General features: G+C 61.1%; 2 protein-coding genes across 3 annotated transcripts; one reads left to right on the top strand and one right to left on the bottom strand.

Annotated features, from left to right (window-relative positions):
- Positions 1–1,702: 1,702 nt before the first annotated feature.
- MFSD12 (major facilitator superfamily domain containing 12) lies at positions 1,703–11,757 on the bottom strand. Its single transcript, XM_063403095.1, has 10 exons — positions 11,410–11,757; positions 6,795–7,005; positions 5,831–5,954; positions 5,429–5,626; positions 5,083–5,175; positions 4,903–4,995; positions 3,977–4,147; positions 3,644–3,738; positions 2,833–2,963; positions 1,703–2,240 (listed from the first exon to the last, which is right to left on the bottom strand). The coding sequence occupies exons 1-10, from the start codon at positions 11,690–11,692 to the stop codon at positions 2,146–2,148; spliced, it is 1,494 nt and encodes a 497-aa protein (XP_063259165.1). The 5' UTR covers positions 11,693–11,757; the 3' UTR covers positions 1,703–2,145.
- Positions 11,758–13,387: 1,630 nt separating this feature from the next.
- Positions 13,388–20,510, top strand: HMG20B (high mobility group 20B). 2 transcript variants are annotated; one of them, XM_063403096.1, is made up of 10 exons: positions 13,388–13,535; positions 14,148–14,208; positions 16,499–16,598; positions 16,836–17,039; positions 17,216–17,336; positions 17,440–17,492; positions 17,748–17,823; positions 17,985–18,200; positions 18,591–18,723; positions 19,393–20,510. In XM_063403096.1, the coding sequence occupies exons 2-10, from the start codon at positions 14,171–14,173 to the stop codon at positions 19,403–19,405; spliced, it is 954 nt and encodes a 317-aa protein (XP_063259166.1). In that variant the 5' UTR covers positions 13,388–13,535; positions 14,148–14,170; the 3' UTR covers positions 19,406–20,510. The 2 variants fall into 2 exon arrangements, with proteins under 2 accessions (XP_063259166.1, XP_063259167.1); XM_063403097.1 differs by lacking the exon at positions 13,388–13,535 and adding an exon at positions 13,543–13,558.
- Positions 20,511–20,589: the final 79 nt, after the last annotated feature.

Below are 20,589 nucleotides of genomic sequence, written 5' to 3'. Positions count from 1 at the left end.
CACACACACACACACAGTGTCACACAGTGTCACACACACACACACAGTGTCTCTCTCAGTCACACACACACACACAGTGTCACACACACAGTGTCACACACACACACAGAGTGTCTCTCTCTCTCAGTCACACACACACACACACACACACAGTGTCTCACACACACAGAGTGTCTCTCTCTCTGTCACACACACACACACACAGTGTCTCACACACACAGTGTCACACACACAGAGTGTCTCTCTCTCAGTCACACACACACACACACACAGTGTCACACACACAGTGTCACACACACAGAGTGTCTCACACACAGTGCCACACACACACAGAGTGTCTCTCTCTGTCACACACACACACAGTGTCACACACACAGTGTCACACACACACACAGTGTCTCTCTCTCAGTCACACACACACACACAGTGTCACACACACAGTGTCACACACACACACAGAGTGTCTCTCTCTCAGTCACACACACACACACAGTGTCTCTCTCTCAGTCACACACACACACACAGTGTCACACACACAGTGTCACACACACACACACAGTGTCTCTCTCTCAGTCACACACACACACAGTGTCACACACTTGCTCTCTCACACACACAGTGTCACACACACACAGTGTCACACACACAGTGTCACACATTCTCTCACAGTGTCACACACACACATACACACACAGTGTCTCTCTCACACACACACACACAGTGTCACACACACAGTGTCACACACACACAGTGTCTCTCAGTCACACACACACACACAGTGTCACACACACAGTGTCACACACACACACACAGTGTCTCTCTCTCAGTCACACACACACACACACAGTGTCACACACACAGTGTCACACACACACACAGTGTCTCTCTCTCAGTCACACACACACACACACAGTGTCACACACACACACACACAGACACACACACAGTGTCACACACACAGTGTCACACACACACACAGTGTCTCTCAGTCACACACACAGAGTGTCTCTCAGTCACACACACACAGTGTCACACACACAGTGTCACACACACACACAGTGTCTCTCTCTCAGTCACACACACACACACACACACACAGTGTCACACACACACACACACACAGTGTCACACACACAGTGTCACACACACAGTGTCACACACACAGCGTCTCTCTCTCAGTCACACACTCACTCACACTCTCTCACTCTCTCTCCCCCACCCGGGCCCCACCCCCTGCCGAGCAAGAGCCGCTCCCATTGGCTGTCCTGTCCCAGGGGGCGGGGCACAGTGCAGGAGCCAATCCCTTGTCTGCAGCGCTGCTCCGGGGCCCGTTCCGTGTGCGGGCGGCGCCCCGGCTGCCGAGGGCCGCGGTCCCTGATCCCCCGGGCTGCCGAGGGCCGCGGTCCCCGATCCCCCGGGCTGCCGAGGGCCGCGGTCCCCGATCCCCCGGGCTGCCGAGGGCCGCGGTCCCTGCTCCCCCGGCTGCTGAGGGCCGCGGTCCCCGATCCCCCGGGCTGCCGAGGGCCGCGGTCCCCGATCCCCCGGCTGCTGAGGGCCGCGATCTCTGCTCCCCCGGCCCTCAGGCCGCCTCTCTACGAGAGGCCGGCGGGAGCAGCGCAGGGCACGGCCCGAGCCCCCGTGTGCGTCCCAAACCTGCTCCAGCCCCAGCTGTGGTGTCCCGCACCCCAGAGCAGATTCCATCAGCGCTGCAGTTGGTTTTTTTCTCTCCTTTTTCTCCTCCTTTATAAAGTGCCGTTTGTATGTATTGACCTTACAAAAGCGGGTTAAAACCTCGGGCCGGGCACCCCCTTCTCCTGGGGCTGCCCCGGCCTGGCCTAGGCCCTTCTAGTGTTCATTGTGCAGGTGAGGGGTGACAGGTGACCCTGCACCGGTCACCCCACACCATGGGAGCCTTCATTGGCCCGGTGGGGCCTGGCACACGGGAGTCCAGCACGGGGACATGAGTCCAGGATGGGAATATGAGTCCAGTGCAAGAAGACAGGGTGGGGGTCACCCCCTCCCCAGAGGCCAGTGGCCCCCAGTGCGAGGGACCGTCCAGACTCAGAGTGTGCCACCGTGGTGGCCAAGGACACGGTGGCTTAGGACACAGCCCTGAGGACACAGTGGCCAAGGACACAACCACGTTCAGTTGACGGTGCTCCTCTGGCTCTCTCCCTCAGCGCTCCCAGGACCACTTTCAGAGGTGGTAGCGCTGCTCAGCCCCTGCACACCAACAGCACCTGGAGGAAGAGGAGGAAGGGACAGATCAGGAGAGATGGCAGCATGGGCTGGCCCACACATGCTGGCCTGGTCCTCCTGGACTCTTCTGCTAGCACCAGGAGCCTGAGCCAGCAGGGCCCCAAGCAGCATGAGTCCTGTTCCCCTACCCCACAGCAAGGCACTGGCACCCAGAGAGGTAAAACAGGCACTGAGCAGGGGCGTTGGCTCCCCAGCCTAGCAAAGGTCACCCCACTGTCCTCCACATTTGCTGCCAGCACATGGAGCTGCCCCTGAACCCCTTGGAGCCCCAGGGCCAGAGTGGCCATGACTGGGCCAGGGGGTGTTGCCTCTCAGAAGTGCACAGCAAGCAGACACAGCCTCTCTCTGGGGACAGCAGCGGAAGTGGGACAATGGCCCTGCCCTATATCCTACCATGAGGGCTCCCCTGCAAGTGTGGCCACAGCCAGCCCAGTGGTGACAGGGCTCCCACTGCTGCCCCACTGGGGCCATTTGCAAAGACACTTTGGCTTTAGCCGAAGCTGGCACTGACCACGGGGCTCCCAGTGCCCCACCCCCACCCTGGGCTGCCCCTCAGCCCTCAGCCGCACTCACGGTGGCGGATCCGGATGGGCCACACCATGATGCAGCACAGCGTGGTGACAGCGGCAATGGCGGTGCCGCCGGTGACCAGCACCATCACCCAGCGGTAGAAGTCGACACAGGCAGGGCAGCACAATTCAGTCCTGTGAGGACAGGCAGGGACGTGCTTGGAGGCTGCGACTGGAGTTCCAAGCTACGGGCAGTGGTTCCACGTCCTCACATCAGAGTCAGGACTGGTTCCCACTTGGATGCAAGGGAAAGGCCCAGAGCAAGGATATCCCCAGGGAATGGCTTGGGCCACCCTCGTCCAAGGCCAGGAGAGAAGGTGAAGAAGCGTTTAAGACAAATCAGAGCTAGACAAGAGGAGGCTCCACAGAGACCTTACACCCTCTTCTAGTGCCTAAAGAGGCTCCAGGACAGCTGGAGAGGGACTTTGGACCAGGGCCTGGAGGGAGAAGACAAGGGGAAATGACTTCCCACTGCCAGAGGACAGGGCTAGACGGGATATTGGGAATGGGAGTCTTCCCTGTGAGAGTGGGGAGGCCCTGGCACAGGGTGCCCAGAGCAGCTGTGGCTGCCCCTGGATCCCTGGAAGTCTTCCAGTCCAGGTTGGACAGGGCTTGGAGCAACCTGGTGTAGTGGAAGATGTCCTTGCCCATGGCAGGAGGTGGAAGGAGATGAGCTTTAAGGTCCCTTCCAACCCAAACCATTCTGTGATTCTGTAAATCCGAGCTGGTTCCCTCCCGTGCCTCTTGCTCCAACCCTGGAATATTTCCACGTGGCCCCCAGGCGATGGGGGTCTCAGCTCTGCAGAGACGCTTACGGGCAGGGGTGCAGGTTCTGGATCATCATCACAGCCAGGCCATTTGCCATCTTGTCCGTGAAGCTCATGGCACCGTAGACAAACGCGCTGCTGTGCTGCGGGAGGAGAGGGAACCACGCTGCTGTGCCGTGCCCTGTGTGCCCTCTCATGGGCAGAGCCCTCACTGCAGCAGAGCAGCAGAGCACAGGGCACAGAACTCACAGAGCACAGCACACAGGGGCTGCCCAGCAGAGCCCCATCTCAGAGTCTCCATCCCCTAACCCTAACCAGTGCCCACCCCAGACTGTGGGTTCTGTGACCCCCACTCCATCCCACCAGGAGCAGCGGCTGTACCGTGTGGGTGCCGATGAGATCTGCAGTCATAGACAGGGAGGTGACCAGGATGGTGGCTGAGCCGGCCCCAAGCAGCACCGCCAGCCCGTAGATGTCATCTCCTATCGGCTTGGCCAGGGCCACCCAGGAGGCAAAGGCCAGGACCACCAGGATGCCCACAAAGTAAGTCAGCTGTGATGGGGATGGGCAGAGGGAGAAGGGGGAGTTCAGATATCAGCTGGCACTTGGTGAGGGAGGAGCAAGCAGGGAAGGCACAGGGCCAGCATTGCCCAGGACCCATGAGGGACAGCCCTAGCTCTGTCCCAGCTGTATTTAAACAAGGAGACCCCAAAAGCAGGTTGTTGCTGTGCTCCAGGATGTTCTGCAGCCCAAGGGTTGAGTCCTGGGCGGAGTTGTGGGAATGTGTCTGTGAGGGCATGGGACATTCCACTGGCACCCAACAACACAAAGAGGACACACTGGGGGGGGGCAGGTCCCTCTTGCTGGCATTGCAGACCATGTGCCCACCCAGGCCAATGTAGCCAGACCCCCCCCCCCCCTCTGCCCCTAATGGGCACCACAGGGTTCTGCAGCTCAGTTGCAGACAGGCCTGCAATGGGACATGGTAACTCTGGGTCAGCATTGCCTCCCCAGCTCCAGAGATGCACAAGACCCTGCCCTCATCCTTGCCCACAGTCCCCAGACCCAATAGGACCCAGATCCCTATCCCTACCCGCCACCCCCAGTCCCATCAGGACCCCCACCCCATACCCACCACTCCCAGTCCCAGCAGGACCCATGCTGCAGTGGTTGGTTGCTGGCAGAGGGTCCATGAGGGGTCCCAGCTCTCCAGCTCAGGTGTGCCAGGAGCTTTGCTCAGAGCCAGGATTTGGTCCCTGGGCCTCTCTTGGGGTCAAACTCCAACCTCTCCAGCACCCTGAACTCACATTCCGACCAATCCATTTGTTCACAGGCTTCATGAGGAATGAGGAGAGGAACCCACTGACATACATCACTAGGGGAATGGTGGCAATGTACTTCTGCAAGGGACAAGGACAGGGAGGAGATGAGCCCCAGGCCACATCAGGACACCTTCCCACGTGCCCCTGGACCTGCCCTGTGCCCACCTTGGAGAGCAGCAGCGAGTTGGTCAGGTACATGGCGATGTAGGTCTGGGACAGGTTGACAATGAGGCGGGTGGCCATGTAGAGCACTGCGACCTGGGAGGGGATAGGGCCAGGGCATCACCGCTCAGCCTGTGGGAAGGACCTTCCCTGCCCAGTTGTCACGGCACAGCAGGAAGGGGATAGCCCCTCTGAGGTGGTAGATGATGCTGATGATGGATGGATGACAACCCAGAACAGCCCCTCTCCCCATCCCCACTCACACCTGGGCAAGTCCCGTGGCTGCAGGACACCCAGGGCGACCAGGCAGGGCAGCGGCCCAGGCCAGGGGAGTCCTGCCCAGCCGTACCTGGTAGAAGGAGGGCTCCAGCAGCCAGTCCTTCCAGAGCAGCAGCGGGCGTGGGGGACCTGGGGGATCCTTGTGCAGCAGCGGGGTGCCCTCCTCTGGCTCGGATAGCACTCCTTGTGGGTATGGCTTCTCCTTGGTGCCCAGGTGGAAGATGAGGGAGAACACGGCTCCCAGCCCCACCACGATGAGGGCCAAGTTCTGGTGAGGCAGTGGGGGATGAGCACAGGAATGGGGCAGCCCACCATCAGCCCCCCAGCAGTCTGGAGGGTAAGGAGGGGTGCCCAAACCCCAGAGAGGGCTCAGTGTGGCTCTTGCCCAGTTGGTGAGGTTTTAGGGTCCTGACTCCCTCCAGTAGCTCCCCAGCTGAACTATGCAAAGAGGGAACTGTGCCTTGCCACTCACCCGAAACACAGGGATGTCCTGTGGGCCCAGGTGCTCCATGTGGTCAGGCTGGTCTGTCTGGAAGTTCAGCAGGAGCCAGGCCAGGCCATACACAGTGATGTTGGCCATGACAGTGAAGGCATACCTAAGCAGAAGGAAATCTTGGGGCAATGCAGAAGGACAAGCATGGGGATAGCACAGCAGGACACCTCTGCCCAAGGCTGCCCTCCAAGCCAGATGTGCTACAGCCTCTGCACCTCAGTGTCATGGCTGAGGTGACACCTCTGAGGGCATAAGGCACCTGGCCAGGCATCAGCCTTACTGCTGCAACTCCCAGTGTGCCCAGTCCAAGCCTCAGGGCATGACTGAGAGGAAACCAAGATCCCTACAGATCAGTCTATTCCCCCTCCAGGCACAGCTCACCTCTGCTTCAAGGATGCCATGGAGCTGCCTGCCCTGGTACCCCCAGAGTGGGACCACTTGGACCCACAGTTATCCCACATCCTCCCTGCTCACCTTCTCCACGGGATAAACATCCCATCCCACATCCTGATCCTGACAGAGATGAGCCAAGTGCACTGCCCGCCTGGCCCCGGGGACATCTCAGCTCCATAACAGTCCCCAGAGCCATGTCCAGCTCTCCTTCAGGACATCTGGGAGGGACAGTCCCTCCCCTAAATGCCACCGTCCATTCCCAAAGGAGAAGTGTCCCCAGCTCAGGGAAGTGTCCCACAGGCTGTGTCACTGACATCCCTGGCATCAAGACATTCCCTCCGGGCAGCAAAGACTTTGGGCCAACAATGCAGGACCGGTGTCCTTTGGCACATCCCACAGGACACCCACATGGCCCAGTCCTTGTCTTGCCATGCAGAGGTCTCTGGTGTGCCACAGCACCCAGAGACCTCCTGTCACACAGGGATGGGACCCAGCAGGGGCAGGGCTGCTCCCCCAGGCCCAGGAGACCCCCAAGTGTGCCTGTGCTCACCTGAATGCCGTGAGCTCCACCTTCCCATGGTCACTGCTCACCAGCTCGGGGATGAGGGCCAGGTGGGACACCTGTGTGGCAGCCCAGCCACACTGGAAGATGATGATGAAGGGGAGGTAGTAGATGAAGGCTGCCCACTGTGGAGTGCTCTCCCTGCAGGCCAGGCAGGGGCTGAAGACAAAGGGAAAGGACACAAGGACACAGGTGGTACCTGGGGAGACAGTGGAGCAGTGAGAGGCTGCACGCCTGGCTGGGACTCCAATGTGACACAGGCAGCCCTCTCCAGGACAGGTTCTACCGTAGAGCTGGGGAGGGAGATGGGCCCCTTGCCCAGCCAGATGAGACATGTGGAGCTCCAGGCACCCCCTCAGCCCATCCTGCACAGGGAATGTCCTTCCCCCTGGCACCCAGCACAGACAGACACCCCCCAGTCAAGGTCTTTCCTGCACAGCACTGGCACTGCTCTGTCCCCTCAAGACATCACGACAGCCCCTCCATGTCACAGCCACAGACACCTAGAGGTTCTCATTGTCCCCAGGTGCAGACATTCCCTCCCTGCTGCCTGCCCGTGGTAATATGGCACTCCTGGGCTGGGAGGGCTCTGGCTGTCCCATCAGCATTGGCACCCTGTCTGTTTCCCCGGCCCCTCTCCCGTGGGGCTGGCAGAGAGAGCCGTGCTCCCGCCACGCTCACAGACATCACAGGGTGACACAGAGGCATGGGGGCTCTGGGAAGGCCCTGCTGAGTCAGGGACACCAGAGCCAGGATCCTCCCTCTGCTGTGGCGGGACAGCACAGGGATGCAGCCTGGGGACGCTGTGTGTGGGGACCCTGTGTGGGGCAGACAGGCCAGCCTGGCCTCTCCCTCCCCCTTCCCAAAGTTACAGAGTCTATCTGCCAAGCGGCTCCACAGACCCCCAGGCCCCAAAGCAGAGCCTGGTGCCCTGTCCCACATGCTCCCCTGTACTGTCCTCCATATCCCCAGCTTCACTGCATGCTGATGAACAGCTGTTCCTACAGCTGAGGGGAACCTGCTTTGCCATGTCCCCAAGGTACCCTCTCCTCTTTGGAAGAACCTCTCTTCCTTAAGAGTGACTCCTCCTCCCACCCATGAAGTGGAATTCCTCCTCCTCCTCCTCCTTGCTCCCACACAGCACAGCCATGCAGGCCAGGGCAAAGCCAAGGCCAAAGCCAAGAGCAGCAGTGACAATCCCAGCCCAGCCCCATCCATCCCACCAAGGTGTGCTGGGTCCCCACACTGGCTCACAATCGGGTTTGGTGCTCCAGCTCTGAAGGACAGGGGACTCAGGCACATGTGGTGCCTGTGTCCCAGACAAACCACAGGCATGGGCAGGTCCATGAAGGCTCAAAACAGCCCCGATTCTCTGTGTTCCCTGGGTTTTAACTGGGCCCAGATGAGGGGTGAGGGTCCCAGGGCTCCACAGGGTCAGGCTTTGCAACTCTGTGAGGACTCCCAGGGGAGCGCTGGGGCAGGAGCTCTGGGACCTGGCTGCTGCAGCCTCCAGGGCTGCTCCTGTGCCCACCCATGAGCCATCATCACCAGCACAACCACGGGAGTGTCACCTCCTCCTCGTGGTCCCCTGGAATAGGCAGTGTCCACCACCAGGGTCACCCCACTGTCCACCACATGGAGCTGTGCCCATCTGGCACAGGGCTACACCCCAATACCCATGTACCTCAAGTGCCCAGGAGTGGCTGCACTGAGTCACAGGGCTCCTGAGGACCCCCTGCTCTCCCAAGCAGGGAGCCCCCCAAGACCATTTTGCCCACCCCTGCAGCATCTCTAGGCATGCAAAGGCTCAGGTTCTCATCTCTAGCCCCGCAGGGGCAGGATCATGAGGATGCCAGGCTGCTGCACAGGCGCCTGGGGCAAGGATTTCGGGACAGCACTGCCAGACAGGCTGAGACAGGCATCAAAGAGACGCTTACTATCACTCCCCACTGCATCAGGAAGCTGGACCCCATAAAAGAGCTGGCAAGCAGGCAGGGACACCCGGAACTGCCTGTGGGAACACCCAGGACCGCGGCCGCGGTGGGAAGATGCCACTGATAGCAACTCGTGGTGTCTCCCCTGCCCCGAGGCTGCGGTTTCACAACGTTTCCTCTGATCTGAGCACGGGTTTGCCACCGGACAAGACACCCTGCTCCCACACAACACCGCTCAGTGCAGCGTGATCATGGGAGCCAAGCGGCCCCAGCACAGCCGGCTCTGGTGGGTTTGCCACCGCCAATGGTCACTCTGTGGTCAGCCAAGTGGTCGCTGGGGAAGCCTTGGGAATAACCCACGCTCCAGCCTGGAGAACAGCCTGCATGCCTGTTCCAGCCTGCCCTGGGCTGTGCTCTGCTCCCTGCAGCCCCCATGCAAGGCGTGAGTTAGGACTTCCCCTCTGAGCTCGCAGGGCAGCACGCGGCTGGAGCAGGGGGAGAAAACAGCGCTGGCCACTTCCCTAAATCTAGGGCGCCGATGCAGCAGGGGTGAAGCTGCCCCTTCAACATTCTCCCTGACTCAGCAAGCCAAGCTCCAGCGAGGTCAGACGCTTTATCAGGCTGCCGTTGGGTTGCATGATGCAGTTGCTTGAGATAAATTTGGGGTCAAGATAAGAAGACCCACACTGCAACCGTCCTCCCTCCACGTGGGTCTGCTCTGGATGAGGCAGTGCCCGGTTGTTACCGAGGGTTGTTATCAATGGCCACTTCTTCCACCAACTGCCCCGTCCCCAGTGCCAGCTAAGCAGGATGCGCAGGCTCCTGCACCAGCCACAGCACTGAGGACCCCTCCCCTATGCCACACAGTCCCCTCAGAGAGGGTCCTCGATAGATGGGTCCCCACCAGCCCCGGTGCTCCACTGCATTTTTTGACCCAGGACACTATGCAAGACAAACGTGTCAGTAATTCCTGTGAGCCAGAGCCTTCTGTGCATCCCCTGGCTGTACCTCACTGCTGGCCCCCGGGGTGCACATCCCCAGCACAGCCAAGGGTCCTCACCATAGGGACCCCCCCTGGGGACACTGAGAGCTGCTCAGGAAGCAGCTGGGCTTTTGGGAAAGCCCAGATTTTACTGCTGGTCTTGGTTTTGTTGCAGCTCCAAGTCTGAGCACGTGGCTCTTACCCCAGCTCACTGCCACCCACACACACAAAGCCTGAGGGACAGCGGGGAGCCCCCCAGGAAAGGATGGTGCCCCTTCTCTACCCAGGCTCAGCATCCCACTGTCCCCTACACATGGAGCAACTCTGTCCCCCCCTCGCTGCTGCAGGGGATCCCAGAAAGGCACCTCCCAGGCTATCCTCTCCCCACAAGGCACCCCAGACCCATCTCCTGTCACCCAGGGCACTGCCTACGCACCAGAGCACCTTCACCCTCCAGGTGAAGGCACCCCAGAAATGCCCAGGGCAGCCTTCCCTTCCATGGAGGAGCTGCTCCCTTCCACCCCAGAGCACACAATTCTGCTTACCCCTAGGGCTGCCCCTCTCCAGCTGGGGGGACCCTGTCCCCACCTCACTGCCACATGATGGTCCCCCTCCCCAGAAAGGCTCCCACACCTTCACAGAGACCTCCATGCCACAAGGTACCTTGGTTCCTCCCCAGTCCAGGGAACCCCCAAGGCTGATCCCCCGACCCAGAAAGGTACCCTTGGTCTTGTTACCCCTCTTCCAGGGCACCTCAAAAAGATCCTGTACCACAGAGAGGCTCCTCCAGGAGCCTCACCCCCATCCCCCAGCAGAGCTGCTTGGGGTAAACCCCCTCCACCCAGCATCCCCCACTGTCCCCCACCCTGGGCATCCTAGAAATAGTCACCCAGGGTCATCCCTTTCTTCTTATGGCATCCCAGAAAGGTTCCCCTGGATAGCTCCCACTCAGGGCACCTCAGAAAGGCTCCTTGGGGCCACCCTTCTTCCTTCTGAGCACCCCAGCAGGGTGTCTCCCAACTCCAGCATCCCCTCCATCCACTCCCTCAGGGCACCCCAGAAGGGACCCCCTAGAGCTATCCTTTCCACTTAGAGCACCCCAGAAAGGCTCCCCCAGGGGAACCCCAACCCAGAGCACCCCAGAAGGTCTCCCTCACAGCCATAGTCCTCCCCTCACCAAAGCCCCTTGGGGTTACCCGTCTGTTATCTTTGGCACCCCAGCAGTGTGTCCCATGGCGCCCCAGAAAGGCTCCCCATGGCCATTCATCTCCATCCAGGCCACCGCAGAAAGGTTACCCTGGGGCTGCCCATTTTCACCCCAGACACCTTGGATAGGTGCCCTTGGGCCACCCCCTTCCGGGCACCCTAGAAATGTTCCCCCGCGTGTCCTTCAACACAGAACAACACAATAGGGTCCCGTCCCCTGGGGCCACCCCTCTCCACTCAGAGCATCCTAGAAGGGCTCTGGATATCCCCAACACAGACACACGGAAAAGCTCCCCCGGGCTCATCCCTCTTCACTTGGAGCATCTCAGAAAGGTTCCCCCGGGTGTCCCCCACCCAAAGCACCCCAGCGAGGCCTCTCAGGGTCACCGCCCTCCACCCCGGGCACCCCAGACAGGCTCTCCCGGTGTCAGCCCTCTCCACCCAGCTCCCCCCATCAGAGCTCCCGGTCCCCCGCACCCACCGGCCAGGTGCCAGCCCTTCCTGCGGCCGCAGCGGCCGCAGCCGTGCGCCCGGTCGGCCTCAAAGCCGAGCAGGGGCGTGCAGAAGCCGTCGGCCGCCTGCCCGACGAGGAGCAGCCCGCCGGCCGCGCCGTGCCCGTAGCCCAGCACGGCGTGCAGGAAGGGCAGCAGGTAGGTGAACCACAGCGCCGAGCACGCGTCGTTCAGGAAGTGCCCGCACGCGAAGCTGAGCCGCGCCCGCAGCGGCAGCGCCGCGGCCGCCGGGGACTGCGGAGGCTCCGCCATGTCCGGAGCCCGCGGGGACAGCGGCGGGACGGGCCTGCCGGGCGCGACCGGCAGGGAATGGGAGGGAGGGAATGGGAGGGGACAGGGAGGGACGAGGGAGGAGATGGCAGGGATAGGGAGGGACCGGCCGGCACCGGTGATCTCCCGCATCCCCCGGGGCCGCCGCGTCCGGGGCGGGGAGAGCGGGGGGTGACCCGGGGAAGGGGGAGGGGGCGGGAGCGGGTGAGCGCCCAGTTACACCAGTGCTGTCCCCACGCCGATCCCAGGGACTCCCTGCTGTTCCCACACTGCTCCCAGACACATCACAGCTGCCCCCACACCGTTCCCAGTCCCACCAGCAGTGGCCCTGCATTGCTCCCAGTCAGACCAGTAATGGCCCTGTACTGCTCCCAGTCACACCAGTGCTCCCAGTGATCCCAGTATTACTCCCACACTTGCAGTCTCTTCAGTCACTCCTGCCCTGCCCATAACAGTCCCACAGACCCCAGTATCCTCACACTGCTCCCCGTGACCTCAGTACCCACCCTAGCAAAGGGAACGGTCTTCATTGCTGCCAGAAGGCACCCCAGAATTCCAGTGACACCAGTACACCCTCACTGCTCCCAGTAACCCCAGTATTCAAGTGAGGGGTCCCCAGGATAGCCACAGTTGACCGAGTTCCAGTGATATCAGCACACCATCACATTGCTCCCAGTCACCCCAATATCCCAGTATGCACCCAGTGGGGAGTGTCAGACTACAGGGGCAAGGGTACAGAGATTGTGGGCATTGGAACCAGTCGGATGGGACTCACTGGGACGCTGGGGTGGTTACAGATGTTATGGGGACCCTCTGCTTGGATGGGCACTGGGGTTAGTAGGAATCGTGTGGGGGTATTGTCGTGACTGGGACTTTCTGGGTAATGATGTGTCTGGGGCCATTATGGGCCCTACTTGGGGTGGCTGGGGACGGTGTGTGGGGAGTACTGGGTTCCCTGGGATTCTGGGGTGGCTGCTGGAGTTGTGGGACACCCCTCTTGGGTGAATACTGGTGTCCCTGGGAGAAGTGTGGGCTTACTTGGGCAACTGGGACCTCCTCTTGAGTAGGTACTGGTGTGACTAGGGCTAGTATGAGCAGTACTGGGGGCACTGAGACCCCCTAGAGAGGAGTATTGGTGTCACTGGAACTCTGTGGTGACTACAGGCATCATGGGGATCCCCAGCTGTATGAATACTGGAGACACTGGGAGCGGACTGGAGGTTCCAGTGACTCTATTAAATACACAAGGGACCTCCCCTTGTGTATTTAATGGAGTCACTGGAACCAGTATGGCCTGTACTGGGGTGACAGGAAGCAGTGTTGGGGGAGTACTGGGGTCACTGGGACACTGGGATAAGTATTGGTGTCATGGGTACCCCCTGCTGGGTGGGTACTGAGGCTGCTGGGAGTGGTGGGCAAGAGTAGCTGAATCAGTGGATCAGCCCTGAGGTGGGCACTGAGGTTACTGGGAGAGGTGGGAAGATATTGGGGTCGCTGGCATGGTGCGGCGGTGCTGGGACGCCGCCATGACGTTGCCTCTTTAAGGCGCTGCCCACATCGGGTGCCCAGGTCTTTGTCGTTGCCCCTTTAAGGCACTGCCCTCTTCACAACACTTCCTTGTCCCCACGCTGGCTGCTGATTGGCCGGGCCCCAGCCGCGCGCGCGCGCCTCTCCCGCCAGCCCCGGCCCCCTTCCTCGGCTTTCATCTGACGTCATCACATCAAGCCAATCCTCGTGGGTCTGCGATCAACGAGTCAGCCGAGCGGCCAATCCGGGGCGGTGCGGCGGGAGCCTCGTTTGCATAATAATAGAGGGGCGTGGTCAGGTGAGCGGCGGCGGCGGCGGCGGGTGCGGACGGGGGATTCCACGGGGACCCTGTGGGGGGACCCGATGGGGGGACCCGATGGGGGGACGTTCCTGTCGGGAGCCGGGGGGGGCCTGCGAGTCGCGGGTGGAGGGCGGGTTATGAGGGCGAACCCATTGGGGCGCTGCGGCGGGACCTCAAGAGGGAGGGCGAGACGGGGAGGGCCGATGAGGGGGTGCCAGGGGGGCACTGGGGATGCGCAGAGTGTTATGGGGATGAACGTGCTGGGGCTGCGATGGGTCTCGGAGGAGACGGGTTCCTGCAGGGGAGGGCTCAGGGGACGCTGGGGATCGAGGGTGGGAGGGGGGGCAGGGGGATGAGCCCGTGGGGGCTGGGATGGCACTCCCAGGGAGGGGGTAGGTCAGTGGGAGCGGGCTGGAGCTTGTGCTGGGTTTCTGGGGGCTGGGGAGGGGTGGAGAGGCCGGTAAGGGGCGCCTTGGGGAGGAGATGCCATTCGGGGTGGCATCCTGTGATTTCCTCACGAGGGAGACACCTCCGACGGGGGCTTTTGGCAAGGGGACCCCGGTGGGCACCACCAGCCTGATGGCAATGCTAGCTGTGCTCTGTCTGCAGGGTGCTCAGCGAGACCCCCGCCGATGGCTCACAGCGCCAAGCAGCCGCCCGCCGCCCTGCTGTAAGTGCCACCGCCTGCCACAGCCTCCCCCGGCCACCCTGTTCTGTGTCAGTGCCCACGGTGAAAGAGTGGCAGAAACTCATCCCCTTCCAAGCCTTTCGGATGGTCTGTGTGTGCTGGGGAGAGATTGTCCCGCTCTGCTCTGGGGCAGCCTCACCTCCAGTGCTGGGGGCACTTTGGGCACCACAAGATCAGAAGGATCTAAAGCTGTTGGAGAGTGTCCAAAGGAGGGACACAGAGCTGGGGAAGGGTCTGAGGAGAGGCTGAGGGCACTGGGCTCGTTCAGCTGCAGCAGAGGAGACTGAGGGGAGGCTCCTCGGGGGCTGCAGCTCCTCCTGAGGGGAGGCAGAGGGGCAGGGGCTGAGCTCTGCTCTGGGACAGGAGCCCAGGAAGGGCTGGAGCTGTGTCAGGGCTTGGGCTGGAGCTCAGGGAAAGGTTCTTCCCCCCGAGGGTGCTGGGGCACTGCCCAGGCTCCCCAGGGAATGGTCCCAGCCCCAAGGCTGCCAGAGCTCCAGGAGCATTTGGACAACGCTCTCAGGGATGCTCAGGGTGGCATTGCTGGGGTGTGTGTGCAGGGACAGGGGTTGGACTCAGAGATCCTTTTGTGTCCCCTCCAGCTCTGGATATTTCAGGATTCTGTGATTCTAAGCATCTTGGAAGATCAGAACCAGGCTGAATTCCCATGAGATTCATGCTGTCCTGAGTTGGCCTTAGCCCTCCTGGCACGAGGGCTGGTGGATGGGGAAACACCTCTGAGGTGGAGGGAGGTGGATGCCAGAGTGAACTAGCTGAGGAGAAGTCTTGTCTGAGTTAACTTTATTTTTTAAAGCATCCTTAGGTATTCAAGGAATCCAGATCACAAGGGGGAGGGTCCCTTCTCCATCGGGTGCTGGAGGGTGTTGATGTTCCTGGTGAACATGATGGTACTATGGACATCACTGGGAACACTGCTCTTGGAGCTGATAAAGCCAAAGGCTGGCCGTGACCCTGCACAGCCTCGGAGGGTTCTTTCCCCCAGGAGCTGGGAGAAGAGGTGGTCTCACACCTTCCTATAGGGTTTTTTTGTGAGTGTGGGGGTGTAGGGCACTGGTTGGCCCCTGATCCTGGTGGGAGGGACTTGTCCCACCCTTATCTTCAAGGGCCGGTACAGTGGCAGGCTCTGCTGGGGACTCACAGAAGGGACCCACTGAATTAACTGCAAGGATAGCTTGTCTTGGTGATAAATGGATAGCAATAGCTTGGAGTCTCTGCAGGGATTGGGATTTGCTCCCGGTACATGATGTGGCAAACACAATGGGAATTCCCAGGTGCATCCTGAGCAGGTTGGGATCACCGTGGCTTTTGGCACATGTCTGTGCCAGGGCTTGTGTTTGGCCCTGAGCTGGTTCCCAGGTCTGGGGACCTGGTTGGAACCCAAGAGAGCATCATTTGGTGATACTCAGGAGTCCTCTGTGGCTCCCCTGATGTGGTGAGGACATTTCCAGCAGAGCAGGAGCTGCCTTGAGGACTCAGGGGTGTGAATGGGACAGGGCTGGAAGATGGAGCCAACTGGAGGAGGTGCCAGGGGGCTTGGGGAGCCCCAGGGCAATGCTGTGGTGGGACATGGAGGTTCTACCCTCCCAGTGTGGGACCTGCAGATGCTCAGTGGGGCAGGGAGGCTCTGCCTGAAGCAGCCAATCCATAAAGCCGTGGCAGTGATCTGGGGTGTCGGGCTGGGCCCCACAGTGCAGCCACTCGAGGTGTCAGGGAGGTGTCACAGCACAAACCTGCTCTGCTGGGGTGGTTGCGGCTGGAGCAGGTCAACCCTGTCCTCACCCTCTGCCTCCAGGGTTCCTTGGGTGTGGGTGATGCTTCCAGGTGGTGCCCCTGGTACCAGGATCCAAACCCCTGCGGCTCCTCCGCCCTTGCAGAGTCCCTTGGGACTCCCCACCAAGGTGTGTCCCAAGCAGGGTGACTGGCAGGCATGTGACTGTCAATGTTGCCTGACTCCAAGAGCCAACCCCCATCCAACTGTCCCTGATGGGTCCCAGGGCTGCCACCAGACCCTCAGGGCAGCTTTAGTGTGCAGGGCTGCCCTGCTCAGCTGATGCTGGGCTCTGTTTCAGTGCCACCACTCTGCTGTAGCCTCCCCTCATAGGAACAAGGCCTCCATGGCCAGTGCCAGGTTTGGGGCTGTTTGAGTCTGAGGGTTTGGGGAGTCTGGTGAGTGCGAGGTGGTACTGCTGGGGGAAGCGTCACTGTTGGTCCCCATGGTGTCCCAGCCCTCTCTGATGGTGCTCTCTGGCTGCAGACATGCCACGGGCAAGGCTCAGCATGGGAACTTCCTGGTGGCCATCAAACAGGAGAAGGGAGAGTCGGCGCGGGTGGGTGGTGAGAAGCCGGAGGAGGAGGTGAGTGCAAGAGCCCCTGTCCCTTCTCACATGATACCTGAGAATGGGGCCCAAGGTGCCTGGCCTGGGGCTGTCCCTGCCCCTCTGCCCTGCACCAGCCCAGTGAGGCTGTGGCCATGGCCCAAGGAAGGGCTCAGACTTTGCCTTGAGGGCTAGGTGGGCCTGGGAGCTGCTCCCTGTCCCACTGATGCAATGGCTCTGATCCCTGATGGGCTGTCCCTTCCCTATGGGTATCAGCCAGTGAAGAAGAGGGGCTGGCCTAAGGGCAAGAAGAGGAAGAAGATCCTTCCCAACGGCCCCAAAGCCCCTGTGACGGGCTACGTGCGCTTCCTGAATGAGCGGCGCGAGCAGATCCGCACGCAGCATCCCGACCTGCCCTTCCCAGAGATCACAAAGATGTTGGGAGCAGAGTGGAGCAAACTGCAGCTCTCGGAGAAGCAGGTACTGGCCCCCAGGCGAGACCCCCCCCCAGGCTGGGCAGCTCCAGAGCCTGCTGCCCAAATCCCTGACCTTGCTCCAGGAAGGGTGCTGGGGAGTGGGAGCTGGGCAGGGAGGGGTCAGCAGCACCCAGGAGCCTGGGTTGGGTCAGGCTGAGGCCCCTCTGTGACCCGCCACAGCGGTACCTGGACGAGGCAGAGCGGGAGAAGCAGCAGTACATGAAGGAGTTGCGGGAATACCAGCAGTCAGAAGCCTACAAAATGTGCACAGAGAAGATCCAGGAGAAAAAGATCAAAAAAGGTGGGTTGTGGGAGCAGTGGCTGCCAAGGATCCAGCCAGGTACTGCCAGAGCCTTTTGGGCATATGAGCCTGGCCCTGGGGTGACCTTTTTCCTCCCCTGCAGAGGACGTGGGTGCAGTGGCCATGAACACCCTACTCAACGGGCACCCGCACAAGGTAAGGCCCTGTCAGGTCTGCCTGTGTGTGGGGAAACTCAGACATGTTGCACTGCTGGGCAGGTGTGGGTGGGCAGAGGGAGCGGTGGGGCTGTGAGTCCCAGGTTTCTGGAGGGGTGGGAGGCAGAGCATAGCTGTCCTCCCTCTCCACTTGCCGGGCAGGGCCAGCCCCTCACCCTGTCCCAGTGCCCTCATCAGCCTGGCCCCAAGGTGTTGAGGTCTCCTCTGGTGGGCTCACCTCCCTCTTGTCTCTCAGGCTGGCGAGTGCAGTGACACCTTCTCCACCTTTGATGTGCCCATCTTCACCGAGGAGTTCTTGGACCAAAACAAGGGTAGGGGCTGTGGAGAGTCCTTGGGAAGCCCATATGGAGGGACCAGGTCCTGGCTGGAGCCTGGGCATTGGTGACACAGCTGCTTGAAAGAGCTGTGTGTGAGACAGGGTTTGGGGTTGGAATGAGGGATCTGTCCCATGGACATGGTGCTGTCCCGGCAGCCCGGGAGGCCGAGCTGCGGCGCCTGCGCAAGATGAACACGGAGTTTGAGGAGCAGAACGCCATCCTGCAGAAGCACACGGAGAGCATGAACTGCGCCAAGGAGAAGCTGGAGCAGGAGCTGGCGCAGGAGGAGCGGCAGACCCTGGCCCTGCAGCAGCAGCTCCAGTCCGTGCGGCAGGCCCTCACTGCCAGCTTTGCCTCCCTCCCCATCCCTGGTGAGTTGGGGGCAGCTGTGGGGACCCCTGGCTGCTGGGACCCCTGCCTGAACAGAGAGGCACTGAGGGGTCACCCCATCCCATGCAGGGGAGCACTGTGGGGCAGTGAGTGGTGGTAAGTGCCCATCTGCTGCTGGGGTGGGATCCTGCAGCACTTGGATGTGACAGCCAGCTGGCTTCCCTGTCCTGGGACAGGGCAGGCTGGGATCCCTCCTTCTCTGGAGCCACAGTCACAGCTGCACCCCAGATTGGCCCAGATCCATGTGTTCCTGGGCTTGTGACACTACAAGAGGTGGCATGTGGTGCTGGCATCCCTTCTGCAGTCCCCAGTGCATGGGCAGGGTTGGGTGGTGACATACTGGCCCTGCTCACTGGGCTGTCACCTACCAGGCACTGGGGAGACCCCCACGCTGAGCACCCTGGACTTCTACATGGCCAAACTGCACAGTGCCATCGAGAGCAACCCGCTTCAGCACGAGCCGCTGGTGCTGCGTGTCAAGGAGATCCTGTCCCGGATTGCCAGGTGAGTGCAGGGCTGGCAGCGTGGCACAGGTGTCCCCATGGGGCTGCAGGGCTGAGCTTGAGCTGGTGGTGATGGGAGCTGAGCAGGGGAGGTGTGGACAGAGATGGGTGTGCAGCTGCTCCAGGGAGCTGTGGGAGAGGGAAGCCCAGTCCCTGATTTCAGGAGGTGTCCCCATGTCCAAAGATGCTGATCTGCTGGAGCAAGTCCGAAAAATGCCATGGAGCTGCTCTGAGGGCTGGAGCCCCTCTGCTCTGGAGCCAGGCTGGGAGAGCTGGGGGTGCTCACCTGGAGAAGGATCCAGGGAGAGCTCAGAGCCCCTTGCAGGGCCTAAAGGGGCTCCAGGAGAGCTGGAGAGGGACTTGAGACAAGGGACAGGACGCAGGGAATGACTTCCCACTACCAGAGGGGCAGGGTTAGATGGGATATTGGGAAGGAATTGTTCCCTGTGAGGGTGGGCAGGCCCTGGCACAGGGTGTCCAGAGCAGCTGTGGCTGCCCCTGGATCCCTGGAAGTGTCCAAGGCCAGGTTGGAGGGGGCTTGGAGCACCCTATGATAGTGGAAGCTGTCCCTGGCCATGGCAGGAGCAGGAGCTGGATGAACTTTAGGACCCCTTCCAATCCAAACCATTGTGGGATTCTGTGACTCAGCCATGCTTTTCTCCCTCCTCAGCGAACACTTGTGAGAGGACCAGTCCTTCCAGCCCCCGGGCCTGTCCCTTGGAGCTCACTCAAGGGACAGTCTCTGCAGGGGGTCTGGCTGCTCGCCCTGCCCCTTGCACCTTCCTGCAGCTGGGACCCCCAGCCTGGACCAGCTGACCCACGGCTGCACCAGCTCCAGGGACCCTGAGCTTCGGGGGACAAGCAGTGACAGGGCTGAGAGCCCAGCTGGGACAGTGCTGGGAGAGGGTCAGCATTGGTGTGAGCATCCCTGGCTCTCCCCTGGGCCCCCCAGCCCTGCCTTCCCAACCAGGGTTTCCCTGAAACCTGGCTGGGGCAGGGAGGCACTGGTGGGTTTAAGCCTGGAGTGAACACATCCCTTTAGGGTGAACTGGGGCTAGGGGGCACTAGGGGGTGACTGGGACCCCCTTCGTCCTGGTGGTGCCTCCTGTCCCCTGGCCAGCTTGGGAGCCCCTTGGTCCCATCCCAGCAAGGGCATGAGGGCAGCTCCTTCCCGCCGCCTGCCTCAGCTTTTATTTAATGGGTACCTTCAGCCCCTGCCCGTCACCCTGCTTGGCTTTCCTCCTTCCCCTCCATATCTGGGACCAGGCAGCAAGCTCCTGAAAGCAATAAAACTCTTCAGGGTAGAGGGGAGCTGGAACTGACTTCCTCCTGGAGCAGGGAGCAGTGGAGAGCTGCGACTGACCCCCTGTCATGGTGGGGATCCCTGGAAGAGGGGATCTGAGACCCACCGTGTGCTGGGGTGGGGACCCCTGGAGCAGGGGAGCTGTGACCGACTCCTTCCTGCTTGCAGGGACCCTGGGTCTGCTGCACTGGCTTTGCTTCCTGCCCCTTTTGCCTGAGCCCCTGCTCTTGTGGGACCACTGTGCTGGCAACCAGGGTCGGGGTTGGTGTCCCTGGGACTGCCTGTCATTAATCTCAGACTGTGTAATTAGAGAGTGTCTTATTTTCTTACTTAGCACTACATGGGTCTGGCCCTGGGTGTGACTGGGACCAGGGTGTTCCCACCCTCCCTCGCTTGCCAGGCCTGCTGTGCATCTGCCATTTGCCATCTCCTGGTGCTGCTGGGCTGGGGATGGAGATGAGGGCAAATAAACGTGGGAGAAAACCGCTCTGGCCCCTGTGTGTTTGTGCTCAGCGGGAGCTCTGGAGCTGATCCTGGGGTTGTTGGGGTGGTCCTGTGGGTGAC

The sequence above is a fragment of the Prinia subflava genome, chromosome 8 (assembly GCF_021018805.1).
Source record: "Prinia subflava isolate CZ2003 ecotype Zambia chromosome 8, Cam_Psub_1.2, whole genome shotgun sequence".
Classification (NCBI taxonomy): domain Eukaryota; kingdom Metazoa; phylum Chordata; class Aves; order Passeriformes; family Cisticolidae; genus Prinia; species Prinia subflava.
This window is presented reverse-complemented; position numbering and strand designations above follow the sequence as displayed.

What these genes read in the sequence shown, in the direction of transcription:
- MFSD12 (XM_063403095.1), bottom strand. Translation starts at nt 11,692, where the DNA reads ATGGCGGAGCCTCCGCAGTCCCCGGCGGCCGCGGCGCTGCCGCTGCGG. An exon ending in ACTCGCTGCTGCTCTCCAAG is followed by an intron (nt 4,996 to 5,082) that starts GTGGGCACAGGG and finishes TGTCCCTTGCAG; the next exon opens with AAGTACATTGCCACCATTCC. An exon ending in CAGAACCTGCACCCCTGCCC is followed by an intron (nt 2,964 to 3,643) that starts GTAAGCGTCTCT and finishes CTGTCCTCACAG; the next exon opens with GACTGAATTGTGCTGCCCTG.
- HMG20B (XM_063403096.1), top strand. Translation starts at nt 14,171, where the DNA reads ATGGCTCACAGCGCCAAGCAGCCGCCCGCCGCCCTGCT. An exon ending in GTGAGAAGCCGGAGGAGGAG is followed by an intron (nt 16,599 to 16,835) that starts GTGAGTGCAAGA and finishes TATGGGTATCAG; the next exon opens with CCAGTGAAGAAGAGGGGCTG. An exon ending in GGAGAAAAAGATCAAAAAAG is followed by an intron (nt 17,337 to 17,439) that starts GTGGGTTGTGGG and finishes CCTCCCCTGCAG; the next exon opens with AGGACGTGGGTGCAGTGGCC.